The following is a 15,383-nucleotide window of genomic DNA, read 5'->3' on the forward strand; positions in this document are numbered from 1 at the left end:
ATGTGTGTTGTAACTCTGACTACTATAGGTAGCTAAGCAAATTCTTCCTCTTCTACAAAAGGTAATTATGTACTAATAATTTGTTATGTTTGAATAAGAGGACCAACGTTTTTGCCTCTCTCATGTATTATTTTCAAATTGAACTATTTTACTATGCATCTTGAGGTAGGAAACGAAATAGCGTTGTGCTAGGTTCTTTTGAAAGAATCTGCATTAGGAGCCATCTCTTATGACTGTATGGTTAGGTTGTGAGGAGCAGTCTATAAAACCCGGTGGATATAACCCGACGGCTCTTTGATCAAAGAGTAAACTGTTCAATTTATATACGAAAGTATGATGGGCCATTTATAAAAATAAATAAATAAAATAGATCATTTGAACATGATATATAGGTTGAAAATCTTTCGTAGCTGAATGTCTTTAGGCTATATGCCTTTAAGAACATACTCGATAGATGAAACAATACTACGTATCATAATTATGAGAATTATGAATATTATTAAAAAATTTAAAAAATTGGGGAGTTAAAACAAAGATTTGATGGGATGGGGACTAAAAAATTCAGTATTATTCGTGTGATGTGATTTTTTTGGATGGCAGAATTTTCAAGGGTTTTGGAAATTGGTGGTGTTCGAACCGTTCTACTTATGAATCGGAGTTTTATCTTGTGGAATTTAAATATTGAACTATACTTTTATCAAGTTTCTATTTGTTCATGCAAATTTCGAATCCTACATAGAAAAAAATTTGCATGCAGGGTTGTTACAGTTGGTTTCAGAAACTACTAAATTGCAAGGAACTCGAATGATCACCCCTCCAAGTAATAATAATAATAATAATAATAATAATAATAATAATAATAATAATAATATGTCAATCAAATACACAAATTAATATGTCAAAAAAATAATAAATACACACAGCACTATAAAAACTGGAACAAAGATTCATATTCAAAATATTCAACTATAAAAACAAAAATAAAGATTCACATTCAAAATATTTTACTCTAACAATCTATTCAAGATATTGATTACAATATTTATTTTTGATCTCTGTGATATATTTGATATGGAAAATAACTTTCAATTTTTTTTGGAATAAAATAACTTTCAATTTTAAGAATGTTAGAATATCACTCTATTCATATTTGGTTATTGAAACACTTTCATTATTAATAAAAAAATTGAAAAAAGTAAGCAATGAAATAACAAGTACAGCACACAAAAAAAAAAAGGCAAAAGAAAAAAAAAATGGATTTCTTTTTTCTTTAGATTACTTATAGGGTAGGGTCTCTATGATTATTAGACATATAAAGCTAAAGTTCCTTAAAAAATACATAATAAATTCATACAATTAAAATTTTATCTCAAATTTAATCAATCACACCAAACATATTATTATTTATCAAATATTATTTTACATCTTATTCAAAAATTTTAATAATCACAATATTATTTATTCATATAATCCCATCAATCCAAATAAATGTACTACTATTATAATAAATTAAACAGTACCTCCACAATTTTTTCTTCCTATTAAATACACACTTGTATTTCTATATATAATAACTACAATTTCAAAATACATAGAGTACTTTATTTAAATTGTTTTGTCCTATATCTACTACAAATACTATATATGGCGATGTCACCAGCGTTCAACTTCCAAGCAAATTCTTTGAGTTGAATATAAAATATACTTTTTGGAGAATAATAATTTCAGTTTAATATGCGAATGATAACATTGTAGTCACTTTTTTGGAGTTGAATGATAACAAGTTTCCAGGACAAGAAAAATGATAAAATCACGACCACCATAAAGTTTCCAAGGGATTGTGTGAGTTTCTTTATTACATTTTCATAGCATTGCTTGCAAGCAGTCGAGAGTACCCGTCAAGATTATTTCCTTCACTAGCGTGATTATCGACAATCTGAAAGTAAGTCATCACCGGACGACAGTATACAAAAACAAACTTCACCTAAAAGTATACTAATCTAGCTAGTGACTTCAACAGTTGTGTAACCACTCTCAATCGACAACTTCACGGCATCCAAAACAAGTTGTGTCTTCCTGCTTAGTGTTGGCCACTTCTTCTCAGGTTTCCCACCATGAAATTTGATGCTCTGAACCAGTCCACAGAACTCCTTCACCATAAGAGCTTCCTGAGGGAGATCTGTCATAACTATGTGCTCACTCGGTTTCGGCTCCCATCCCGTCACAAGCTCTGTAAATCCTGATTTCACAGCTGTAGTAAACGAAGCTTGTTTCTCCTCAAATGGGACCACAAAATCATGAAAATGCAAATTTCCATTTGTTCCTACAACCGTCACATCCATTGTCAAGTTAGCCAAGAAAGAACAATGAAATGTAGCTACCTTTCCATCTTCCCAGTGCAGAGAAGCACTGCACGCTAAAATGACTCCTGCATTGTTCACAACACCGCCACGTAATGCAAGTACTGATTTTGGCAACTCGAAATCAGTAGCCCACAAGATTGACCGGATGCAGTACCACCCAGCATCTCCAAGAGCACCAAGAGCATCAAACTCCGGTTTGACACGAATGTCATTCTCCAAAAAGTCTTTAGTCGCTGCAAACGTAAAGCAGCTATGAACCTGCACCAAAAAGGATAGAATTGACTGATATTCACATAAAATCAAGAATATTACTAGCAAGTAGAATGTTTCATCACTTTACATGATAGTTATTGTATGTTTGATTTCATAGCATGTAGTTCAAGAGGAGAATTCAATTAAACAGAACTGCAAAAAAAAAAAACGATCTTGTACCAATATCAGCTAACCTCCAACACTTATATACAGAGAGAGAAAATCCTCACGACCAGTATTAGATGATGAAAATACACATGGAAAATGTGATGCACTCTTTTCCATCGTGAAAGTTTGAAGCTATTTATATTGCATTTAACATAAATTCATTGGCAACTAGATTTCACATCCTCAGTACTTTCACAGATGTTTGTGAAACAAGTGATAACTGGATAGTCTCGGCAATGCCCAAATTTCCACATCATCCACCATTCCACCTTAAGGTGATGACAATCATTCAGCTAAACAAATGACACATCATAAAAGTTACAAGAAACAGATCTCATCTAATATAGTGATAAAGTTTGTAAAAATCTAATAAAATGGACTGTAAGAAAGGCCACAGGCCAGAGTTGAAAGCGACTCTGAAGTCCCTCAACCATACCCCAACCATCCATTTTCCTCAAACAAGCATCCACTCCCTAATGAAACGAAGACAATGAGCCACAGGTGCTAACATAGACTCCTGCAAATGTAGCCTTGGACATTGAACATATGAAGACAGACTTTGGTTTTCCTTCTTCCTCCTGTATACGTTCTCTGATTTCCCCATTTCATGTTGGTGTTATGTAGAGAAAACAACAATCTGAAATAGAGAATAGAAAGAGGAAACAATGTTGAAAAACTTGGGTTTGAGGTGTATATGAAATACTTTCCTTTAAGGTTCTATTTGCTCTCGTGTCTCAAAGTTTGCTAATGAATTTTATCAGCAAATTACCCCCAAGATACAACAACAACAACAAATCATTCTATACAATAATGTAGCAATCATATTGAGTTGAAAAACATATATTTATAGATCTATAGAATTATTTATGAAGAGTAGTTGTTTTTTGTGAATCAATGTGTACTTATTAAACAATGCAACCGTTACAAGACACCTTTCATTTAAATAACTGAAAAGGGTGGCAGCAAAAGGATGAAATAATCAACCAAGAGACACAATGATTCAGAAAGAAACAAAGAGATAGCTCTGGACGCTGCCTACAATCCCTTAACTATCCCCCACTAGATTGTAATATTTTTTCCAAACTAATTATGATAGATTTGCACATACAAGAAGGTATCTTTCGATTTTAACCTTCAACATTGTAATATTTTTTCCAAATTAATTATGATAGATTTGCACATACAAGAAGGTATCTTTCGATTTTAACCTTCAACTAGTGAAATACTTCAAAGTATTTGCAAGACAATAGTGAGCTTTTGCTTTGAATTTCGTCTTTTAAGAAAATACCAGAGATAGGTGAAGTTTCAAATTACGTCTCTAACTATTTGAGACATGAACGTTATTAAGAGTACTATGTACTCAATCTCAACCACATAGCTTTTAACACCGAGCATCTTAGAAGGGACTAATAATATCTCGGTGTCACACCCCGAGATCGGGGTCGGTCGACATCTGACATTGTTTAGCAATCACACAATCATAAAACAATAAGTCTCACGAGTACAAATTTCCAAATCAATCTATTTATTCATAAATAGAAAACATTGTCTTGACAACTCCGAAATAATGACATGTTTTACAGCAGTGGAATGTAAAACATTAACTATGATGCGGAAGTATACAACTTGAAATAAACTAATAACTAAAATGAAACTTAAATATTGACAGTGATCTTCTCTTTCCTTACCATCCCCAGAACTGAGTTTGTTCTTCATCCTCTAAATGATCTTCATTCTTATATGAGAGGTGGAAGGGTGATATGGTTGTCATTCAGAAAGCAGAAATATTCCTCCTAGCCTTTAAAATCATAATTTTCCAACAAAAACAATAATAGCATATATATACATAAATATTCTTATTTTTCAGGAATAAACAACATCAGAATTACCCAGTGAACATATTATGAATTTCATGGCTAACAGATATCAATCCCCTATATGTTCTCTCCTATGAGGAGTGAGGTTATAAATTAGGAACATTTAGAATATATAGTCCTACCGTTAATTTTCAAAGTTCCAGTGCTTCGGAAATACCTATTTCAGAAATCATATTTTAACATATATAATACATAAATGTTGGTCGATTTTAAAACATATATATATATATATGTATATATATATATATATATACATATATATATGTATATATATATATATATATATATATATATTGTAACATTACGAAAATTTGAAGGTCCACGTGAACCACATACATGCAAGTTATCAAATTCTTTATGTATTTTATTAAATTGTTTTAATGCATGTTTGTTGCATGAATATGTGTTTTAATTCATGGTTTATTAAAGTTTCATGCATAAGGACTTTTAGTAGTTTCGCGCTCGAACGAAGAACGGAGACCGGTGATAATTAAGGAAAAATGTTTTTATTATATAATTATTTTAAATTATTTAATTATGTTGTATTTAAGTATGATTTTTGAAAATGATCTTGGTTGGGTATTTTTACTCGCCAGATCATATTTTAAACAATTACGCAAAATTTAACGAGTCGGGGGATTTTTTGAGTACTCGGACAATATTTTCAAAAACGTACCATGAATATTTTTCGGCAGTGTTATTGGGCTTGACGGGTTTATTTTATTGCTTAATGGGCCCAAAACCTTTTTAACTCTTTTAATTATTTTATTGGCCCATTAAGGTATAATTATTTGACCTAAAACTCATTTATCAAACCCTAATCGCAAGTTTCGGCCGCCCCTCCCCCATGGCAGCAGCTGCCATTCGAACCTTCTTTCAGCAAACCATCAAATATCTCAAGTTTTTTCAATAGAACTTCTTCTCTGTCTCCCCGGTGCACGTTCCACGTGTTTGTAGCAAGGTTTTGAGCGTATTATACAGGCACGCCTTATACCTTCTTTTTCTCATCAATCACATCATGATATGTATTTTGGATGGTTTTTGCATGATATTATATTGATATAACGTTGGCATTGTGAAGTACTAGAATTCTACACGAAAACATGCATGATTATTGACTTGAAACTCACGTTTTCTTGGTGCTTGTGCAAGGGGGCTGCTAGGGCTAGGTGTTAAGGGCTGTACAAGTCGAGGGTTAAGGCGTTAAGGCGCTGGGATCACGAGCTGGTCGACTCTTGGTGAGGGCCAATCGAGTTTAGGGTATTCATGTGATGTATGGGACTAGTTCGGGCTTTGGGAGGAGGACCGGCTGTTGGGGAGTTGAACCGAGCCACGGTGAAGATCCTAAGGGGTCTGAGACGTGGTCTTAGATGGCTCAACCGCGGCTGGACACAACCTAGGAGTTGGTCGAGGCACATGAAATGAGAAGGGTCGGGTTTGGCTTGTTTTTGGTAACTCATGCACGTCCGCGTTCATTGTGCTGTAGGCGTGGGTTTGGTTGGTCCAGGAAGGGGTTCATGGCTTGGTCATGGTCCTAGGATGGTCTAGTTCGGGGCTGGTCCGGCCTAGTGTGGCTAGGTTCGGATAATTGAGGATTTAGTGCACTAGGGTTTGATGGTTATTACGTTCGGAAAATTACAGCAGCTGGTCGAGGGTTTTCGAGGGCCTTAGGTGGTTTGAATTAAGTGTTTTAAGGGCTGGTCATGTAGGTTCAAGTCATGGTTTAAGTTGGGAAAAATTTGATTGAGTTTCGGGTTGATTCGGATTAAAATCGGAACCCGGTCCAAGTTTTAAAACGAATCATATAAGATATTGAATGGGCTCGAGTTCACGTCTAGGAAATGATTATAAATATGTTTTGAGGTGTTCCATGGAGTTTGGTTGGCTTCGGGTCGAAAGTTCTGAGGTCCACAGGTAAAATGGTCCATTAGGGTTTCTAGCGACACAATGATCATTTTGCACCTGAGTCGAGTTTTTAGTCCTACCAGCACCCTAAACACGATTTGACACGTTTTTAAATGTATATATTATCATGAACATGACTTTTTAAATAAATATGAGAATACGCTGCATGCTTGATTTTAAGAAAATTTACGTATATGCATTATTTTTATAAGAATGAATATGATGACATGTTTTAAGGAAGGGAGTTGGTTGTGACTAAATACGATGATACGATAATACGATGACATGTAAGGCCAAGGCTCAGTGGATGGGTAATACTGTCGCTGAAGCCCTGCTGCCGGGTACCGCGGTTATACGTAGATGGATCCATCGACTAATACGATGATACGAAAGTCACAGCTAATGAACGAAATTCAACTAAAGAAAACGAACAAGTATATGATGATATGTTGAGACATATTTTGACACGCTATGCTATGATACGTTATGTTTAAGCTCACGCTTTTAAGATCATGAAACGTATGTTGATTAGAGTACTTCTCACTGTTGCATGTTATGTATATGTACTTGTTATAACGGTACAGGCGTGTTGAGTTTTTAGACTCACTAACTGTGATTGATGCAGGTTATCTTTCGGTTGAGGAGACTAGAGGCGTTGAAAACTGAGTAGGCTGAGCTGGGGGTGCACTGGATAACCCTTGGACCTTGCGTTTTTCCGCATAATATGTTTATGAGACAAGGTTTAAGAAATATGGTTAAATGTTTTTGAATCTTGGTTTACGTTGTTGATTTCTTTTAAAGATTTAATTAACTGCAATTACTTTTATTCAGAGATTGGATAATCTTATAAAACGCCTATTTAACTTATTCAAATGTTTTTGAGCGTCTATGATTTCCGCTATAGCTTTTTAAAAAAAATTGCTTCAGTAGCACTTTGAAATCAGTAGACGTTTCATATATACTTTTAAAATATAAGTCCACTTACAAAGAACAAGTGTGCCAAAATTTAGATATACAAACGCAAAAACCCACTCACCGAACAAAATAAGCGTGTAAAAACTTTATCGAATATACATATAGATAAGTCCATTTACAAAGAACAGGTGTGCCAAAATTTAAATATACAAAAGAAAAAACCCACTTGTTGAAAGATGCCCGAAGAACTTGATGGATTTTTTTCTAATCTATCGCCTAAACGGAAAGCCTGTGCTATTCGAATTGGACAAAACTTTGGCTCGATAACTTGGCAACACTCTTTCTCGAAAATTCTGAAGGAACTTGCATCAAAGTTTTATTTCTTCTTGTGTTTGGTAGAACTCGAAAATTGAGAGGTTTGGGAGTTATTTTGGTTTGGATTTGAGTGTCTGCTTTGAGGTATTTATCAGTGTAATTTACCACTCCTATTTTAAATTGTATTTATGATTCATTATTTTTGAAATTAATATTGTCATATTTTTCTTATTAGTGCACATTCTAAATTTTGACCAACTTACTTTGCTAATTATAAATATTTTCATAAATATATTTTATTTGATAAATCGAAAATTTGGTCACAGTTCGATCACGGATATCACATTCAATGTCAAACCGATCACATAACATTGACTTGTTCTTACTTATTTAACTACGGAATAGCGATATAACTATTACATAGTTGAGTTACCATCACCGGTGAATCTTTCAAAAGGTTTCCGTCTCGTTATGCTAGATGTTTCCTTGACTAAGTCTTTGAAAGACCTTAGTCTAGGGATCTACTAGATTCTTATTGGTCATAACATAAACCACATTGATAACACCATCTATTATTATCAGATTAGCTGGTTAATTGGTTAGTGGTTGCCAGCTGGTTAATTGGTTAGAGGTAGTTACGGAGGTTAACACACCAGATGTATAAATAACAAAACATGTATTGTAATTTTTGATCTTTTTGGATTCATTGTTCATCTATCAAATGAATTGATGCATTCTATTGTGAAGTTTCTATAATATAGTATCAGAGCAGCTTCCAATTCAAATCTGATTGCTGGAGAAAATCAATTCAGAACGTCACAGCGGAAGAATCAAACAATTATCTGCACTTCCGATTGACGATTCCGAACTCCATCGATATGGTGTAATCCTCTAATTCTCAGCATTCATTCGACTCGGCTATTCCAGAATTCATGGTGAACATTGTCCATCATCATGGAACTTGCCAATCCGGCCTGCAATCGATGATCCATCGAGTCCATATTTCCTCCACCATTCCGATAATCCAGGACTCACTCTTGTCTCCCAACATCTCAATGGTGACAATTTCGCATCATGGAGTCGAGCAATGAAAATTACTCTCTCTGTCAAGAACAAGTTAGGATTTATTGATGGATCAATTATCAAACCATCAGAATCCGAGCCAAATTTAGTGAATGCATGGAATCGCAACAACAACATAGTTATTTCATGGTGGTTGAACTTTGTTTCTAAAGAAATATGGGCCAGTGTGTTGTTTGTGGAATCAGATGTGGAAATTTGGAATGATCTCAAGGAGAGATTTCAACAAAGTAATGGTCCTCGAATTTTTCAGCTTCGTCGAGATCTGCTTCAGCTTCGACAAGATCAAAAATTACAATATGTGTTTTGTTATTTATACATCTGGTGTGTTAACCTCCCGTAACTACCTCTAACCAATTAACCAGCCTTAGCAGCAAGTCAACATTGGCATCTCACTCAATTAGACGTTAATAACGCATTCTTAAATGGTGATCTCTCAGAAGAAGTCTATATGGATCTTCAACTGGGATACAAATCGCATGTTCCCTCTTGCACAAATGATCCAAAATCTGTCTGTCATTTGCATAAGTCCATCTATGGCCTACGTCAAGCTTCACGACAATGATACACCAAATTTTCCAACGCATTGACCGAATCAGGATTTGTACAATCCAAGTCTGATAATACCTTGTTCACCAAGGGCTCGGGCCATAGCTTTATCACCTTGTTAGTTTATGTCGATTATATCATCATTGCAAGACCATCCGTGCATGCCTTTCAGCAGCTGAATATGATCTTCAAAGCATATTCAAACTCAAAGATTTGGGTGATCTCAAGTATTTTGTAGGCCTTGAAATAGCTAAATCCTCAACTGGTATTTACTTATCTCAACGCAATTATGCTCTTCATCTCCTTGAAGATACTGGTTTCCTAGCATGCAAGCCTACAACCCTGCCAATGGATCCACGTTCACGCTTTACCTCTACTGATGGTGATCTTCTTCCTGATATTACAGCATATCGACGTCTCATTGGACGACTTTTATACCTCACTTTAACAAGACCTGACATCGTGTTTTCCGTGCATAAACTGAGCCAATATGTTTCCAAACCACGTACCTCGCATTTGCATGTTGTTCATCAAATTCTGAGATACATTAAATCCACTCATGGTCAAGGGATTTTTTTCTCAGCCTCATCATCAATCCAGATACGAGCATTTTCAGACGCTGATTGGGCAGCTTGCAATGATACAAGAAAATCGATGACTGGTTTTTGCGTCTTTCTTGGTGATGCTCTAATATCATGGAAATCTAAAAAACAATTGACAGTCTCTCGATCATCAACCGAAGCAGAATATCGCGCCTTGGCTACCACAACGACCGAGATATTATGGCTCACGCAATTGCTCAAGGACTTGCAATTTCAAGTTACCACACCGGCTGTCATTTTTTGCGACAACCAATCTGCTATTCATCTCGCTAACAATCCTATCTTCCATGAACGAACCAAACATATCGAGATCGACTGTCACTTCATACGAGATAAGATCAAGGAAGGATTCATCAAACTGTTACCAATCAGTTCTCATCTCCAACTTGCCGACATGTTTACTAAACCACTTCCATTCTCCATTCTTTCTCTTTTAAGGTCCAAGATGTCTATAAAAAACATTTGTAGTACATCTTGAAGGGGGCTATCAGATTAGTTGGTTAATTGGTTAGTGGTTGCCAGCTGGTTAATTGGTTAGAGGTAGTTACGGGAGGTTAACACACCAGATGTATAAATAACAAAACACGTATTGCAATTTTTGATCTTTTTGGATTCATTGTTCATCTATCAAATGAATTGATGCATTCTATCGTGAAGTTTCTGTAATAATTATCAATTGTTTCACAAATTTAGGTCTCAAACTAATATGTTTAGACCTTCCATTATAGATTTTTTTATAACCTCTAGATAATGTATCTTCACTATCACAATATAAAAAAATAGATGGCATAGGTTGTGGCCAAAACTCAATATCATATAACAGATTTCTCAATCATTTGCTTCCTTGCCTGCAACAGCTAGTGCTATTAACTCACTTTTCATGGTTATACATGTTTGTTTCTTGGAAGCCCAAATATTGCACCTCCTGCAATTTTCAAAAACCAACCAGTTGTGGATTTACTTTCACAGACATCGGTTATCCAACTGACATCCGAATATCCTTCAATGTACTATAGGAAAATCATTACAAGAGAACCATATTTATGGTTCTTTTAAGATAACCAAGTATTTTCCCAATTGCATTCCAATGTTCAATACTTGGGTTACTCGTGAATCGTAACACTCTGCATACTACAAATGCTATGTCTGGCCTTGTACAATGTGAAGCATACACTACATCAAGATACCAATCACACTAGAATATTCTAGTTGTGCTACTGCTTCGGCCTGAATTTTCTAGTAATTTGATGCTAGTATCATATGGAGTATTAGCTTCTTTAATTTAAATGACTAAATTTAAGAAGCACCTTCTCAGCATAATGAGATTGACACAACGAGTAACCCTTAAAAAAAATTTCATCTTCAAATGGATTATATATTTTTTAGTATCTTTTATCACTTGCATATTTGTTCCCAATGTAACCAAGTCATAAAATAACACCAAAGTTGTAAATGGCAGAAGGCGGTGGCGGGGCGGTCTACCGCCTAGGCCACTCAAAATACAATTACACTCACAAATCATAGTTGTTAGAGGCGCAATGTGAACCAAGGAGCAAAGGGCTCTTGGAGCCTGAGGCGCAAACTGCAAAGCGAGGAACACACCTTATTGAAGCAAGACGCGCTGTTAATTTTTTTAAAAAATATATTTTTATACTATATCATCATATGACAAAAAATGCTATTATTGAAATAATTAAGCTTTCCAAAGCGAAAATGCAACAAAAAAAATGATTTTTTTGTTTGATGATTTGGAGACCCTTCGTTGTCGTTGTTGCGCTGCTTATTCTTTAGGATGCTTGTTGTTGTTGGGGATTTGATCGTTGTTCCCCTGCTTCTTATTTTTTAGGGTTTATGCTTTGGGCTTTTTTCTAAACCAGCTTTGGGCTCTAGGCTTTGAAGCCATTTTTGTTAAAAAATAGAGAAGCTGGGCCAACCTTCACTCAAAATACAGAAGCGTCATTTTCTTGCTTCAAGCAAGCGTTGCGCCTTGCAAGAGGCATGCGCCTGAGAGGTCTGCACCTGGGTGGTCACCCAGCGCGTAGGGTGAGCCTTGCGCCTAGGCGCAACCAGACCCACGTTTTTTACAACTATGTCACATATATCAGTATGAATGATATCTAATATTTGTGTGTTTCATTCAGCCTTTGGAAATGTTTTCTTCGTCATTTTTGCTTGTATGAAAATTTCAATAACATTGGCATTATTTACTTTGATTTCTTTCTTGTACCTGCAATCACTTAGTCGAAGACCTTTCTTTCAACAATTAAAATATTTTCCAAAGAACTTTTTCAGGCCATTTCCCGACTTCTTGAACTTCTTGTCATTATTTACCTTTAAGTTCTTTTTGAACTTGCTTCGGAAATATTAACTTTAGAAGATTTGTTGACATTTCCCTTAGGATCACGAAACTTAGTCTCTTCTTCGATCCTCAAATGTATTTGCAATTTCTCCAAAGTTATATCATTTTTGCCATGCAAAAGTTTCTTTCTATAACTATTCCAACTTCGGGTAATTTAGAAACAATAGTCCCCACTTGAAATGATTCAGAAATCTTCACTTTCAACTCAAGAAGCTTGGTAACAATGAGTTGCAGTTCATATATTTGATCAAAAATGGATTTTGTATCAGTCATGACAAATTCAAGATAACGAATTTGTCTGTACCTTATTTTTCAGTCTTGTATGGGTACTCAAGTGCATTCCAGATTTACAGTGGAGATTCAATTGAGCTGTAGATATCATAGTCTATTGGAGAGAGTGTTGAGAATGTGATCATGGCATATCACCATGTGCTCTCCTTTGACTGGTTCAAAATCATCATCTTTCGATTCAAGAAGTGGCTCCAACTTTGGATCAAGATAATAAGCAATCTTTGGAACAGTAAGCAGAAAGAATAACTTTCCTTTCTAGTGGGTAAAGTTGGTGTCGTCGAATCGATCAAGTTGAACACTTGGATCGAGAAAATAAGTCATTTTTTTCCGGTTTCCATCGCATAAAAAGGTAAAACCTTAAAGATTGTTGGTGTTAAGTAGAAAAAACAACAATCTGAAACAAAGAATAAAAAAGAAACGGTGTATGAAAAACTCGGGTTTGAGACAGCATGACGCGGGGCTGTAGCGATATGGCTTCTTTCCGGAATCAGCCGGACAGATAGAGGAGTACGGGTGCGCTCATAATGGGCCCCCCACGCTCCTTCTGAGCCAACCAATTACAATCTCTTACATTTCAAATTCTTGAATGGTGGAAACCAGATTATGCCTCAACCTTTACAAAGTGAAGAAAATTCTCGAATTCATGTATAACACTCAAATGGAATATGCTTTATTATCAATAAAATTGCATCTTCAAGAATAATAATCAATTACTGAGAGCAGAAAATGAACGCACCGACTTGAGTTCCCCAAACAGAGAGGAATCAGATAGAAATTCCTTCATCTTAAAAGTCCTGGGATTATGCATCCACATTGTACCGTCCATGATCTGAACCCCAACTGATTCGCATGCCTCTAGGATTATATCCAGTTCCTTCACATTCAGCGCCACGGGCTTCTCCAAAAGCAAGTGCTTCTTCTTGCGGGCAGCCCGGACTGCCCAGTCAACGTGGAGGCTAGTGGGCAGCGGTATATATACTGCGTCAACCTCCGGGTCGTCCAATACAGCATCGTAAGATCCGAAAACCTTAGCTGAATCAGGGAAACCGTTTTCTAACGCGAATTTGGAGGCTTTTTCGGAGGAGCGGCTGCCGATGGCGTAGAGGACTGAGTTAGGGGAGAGGGTAATTGCGCGTGAGACTTTTCGGGCTATGTCAGCACAGCCCAAAATACCGATTTTGATCGGCGGCGCGGCCATTTCTAAAGCTGTGGGTGGATAATGTACGAAACGAATTAATAATAAAAATAAATTGGAAAAAATGGAAGTTTAGGAGGAGAGGAATTGAATTGTCGGTTCAGTGAATCCAAACATTTTAATTTGTTTTTCCCAATTCAGTGTATTTGTCAATTTGATGATGACTAAAGTAAACGGAAGAATGCTTCCACAACCACAAAATTCTTCCATTCAATCAATATCAACAATTAAAATACTAATATTTTTAATAATATATATATATATATATATATATATATATATATTTTATATAATCGGATTTGATTAGGGCTCGGTAAAACAGTTGGGAGATTTCATTTGTGGAAATTGATTCCCCGAATTTTCTTTCCAAAAAACCCCAAATCACTTCAGTCCTACTTTATTGTTCTCCCAAGCGAAAGAAGATACATAAATCTTAAAGGGTTGTAAGACAGCGTGACGAAAAATTGACGATGAGAAAATAAAATAAGTACTAAGGGTTAATTCGGATTCTCGAAACTCAACATATTTGAAAAGGTAAAAACTTCTGTGATACGGTCTCATGGGTCGTATTTTGTGAGACGGATCTCTTATTTGGGTCATCCATAAAAAAAACATTACTTTTTATGCTAAGAGTATTACTTTTTATTGTGAATATCGGTAGGGTTGACTCGGCTCACAGAAAAAAATTCGTGAAACCATCTCACAAAAGACCTACTCATTTAAAAAACCAAATGATAGAAATCCATGGCTCCTAAACAGCATAAAGTTAATTAAAAAAATTCAAAACAAAAATAAAATGAAATTTATTAAAAATTTTAAAACAGAAAAATTATTCAATCGAATTAAAATAAAAAAATATTCAAAGATAAATGTTTCACATAAAAACTATTATATAAATAAATGCAACATGTGCTCCAATATACCAAGTATAATCGATATGGATTATACTAGCTATTAATTGGTGGATCTTGACAACTTCAAACATAAGTGTTCACCATTACCATCAAAACCAAAAGATCAACAAAAATACTATCAACACAGCACATGTCTATTCATAAAAACCGAAAATAATTGTCTAATTCAAACTTATAGACATTTAGCACCTCTCTACATAATGCATGAATCTTCTTCAAGTCATGAATCTGATGTTTGTGAGAAATATGATTTCCTCTCGCTTCCTTGCACATACCCCAACTCGATCAGGTTTGCAGTACCGGGTGGCTCGAGATTGCTTAACTCATATTTGTCGCCGATCATGGTGTAAGAGATCTGGGAATCCCTATCATCTGGTTCGCTTCTAAGGCATGAACCTGGATCACAACTCGTGTTAGTTATTATTCACACTCTTTTTACAATTGCATTCCTCATCTATAGAAACATACCTTCTTCTATAATTTTATTTTTTTCTCGATAAATTAGGTATCCCTGCAATAGAATTAGCTACTAATCTTTGTGTTGGGGAAATATGTGTTTTATACCAAGGTCGATATTATTTTTTGGATAAAAACTATG

General features: G+C 35.3%; 1 protein-coding gene across 1 annotated transcript; it reads right to left on the reverse strand.

Annotated features, from left to right (window-relative positions):
• Positions 1 to 1,702: 1,702 nt before the first annotated feature.
• LOC140829169 (uncharacterized oxidoreductase At4g09670) lies at positions 1,703 to 14,037 on the reverse strand. The gene is made up of 2 exons (XM_073192193.1): positions 13,413 to 14,037; positions 1,703 to 2,621 (listed from the first exon to the last, which is right to left on the reverse strand). Exons 1-2 carry the CDS (start codon positions 13,872 to 13,874, stop codon positions 2,001 to 2,003), a joined length of 1,083 nt encoding a protein of 360 aa, XP_073048294.1. The 5' UTR covers positions 13,875 to 14,037; the 3' UTR covers positions 1,703 to 2,000.
• Between the last annotated feature and the right edge of the window lie 1,346 nt (positions 14,038 to 15,383).

Source organism: Primulina eburnea, chromosome 1 (assembly GCF_022965805.1).
Source record: "Primulina eburnea isolate SZY01 chromosome 1, ASM2296580v1, whole genome shotgun sequence".
In the NCBI taxonomy this organism is placed as follows: Eukaryota; Viridiplantae; Streptophyta; class Magnoliopsida; order Lamiales; family Gesneriaceae; genus Primulina; species Primulina eburnea.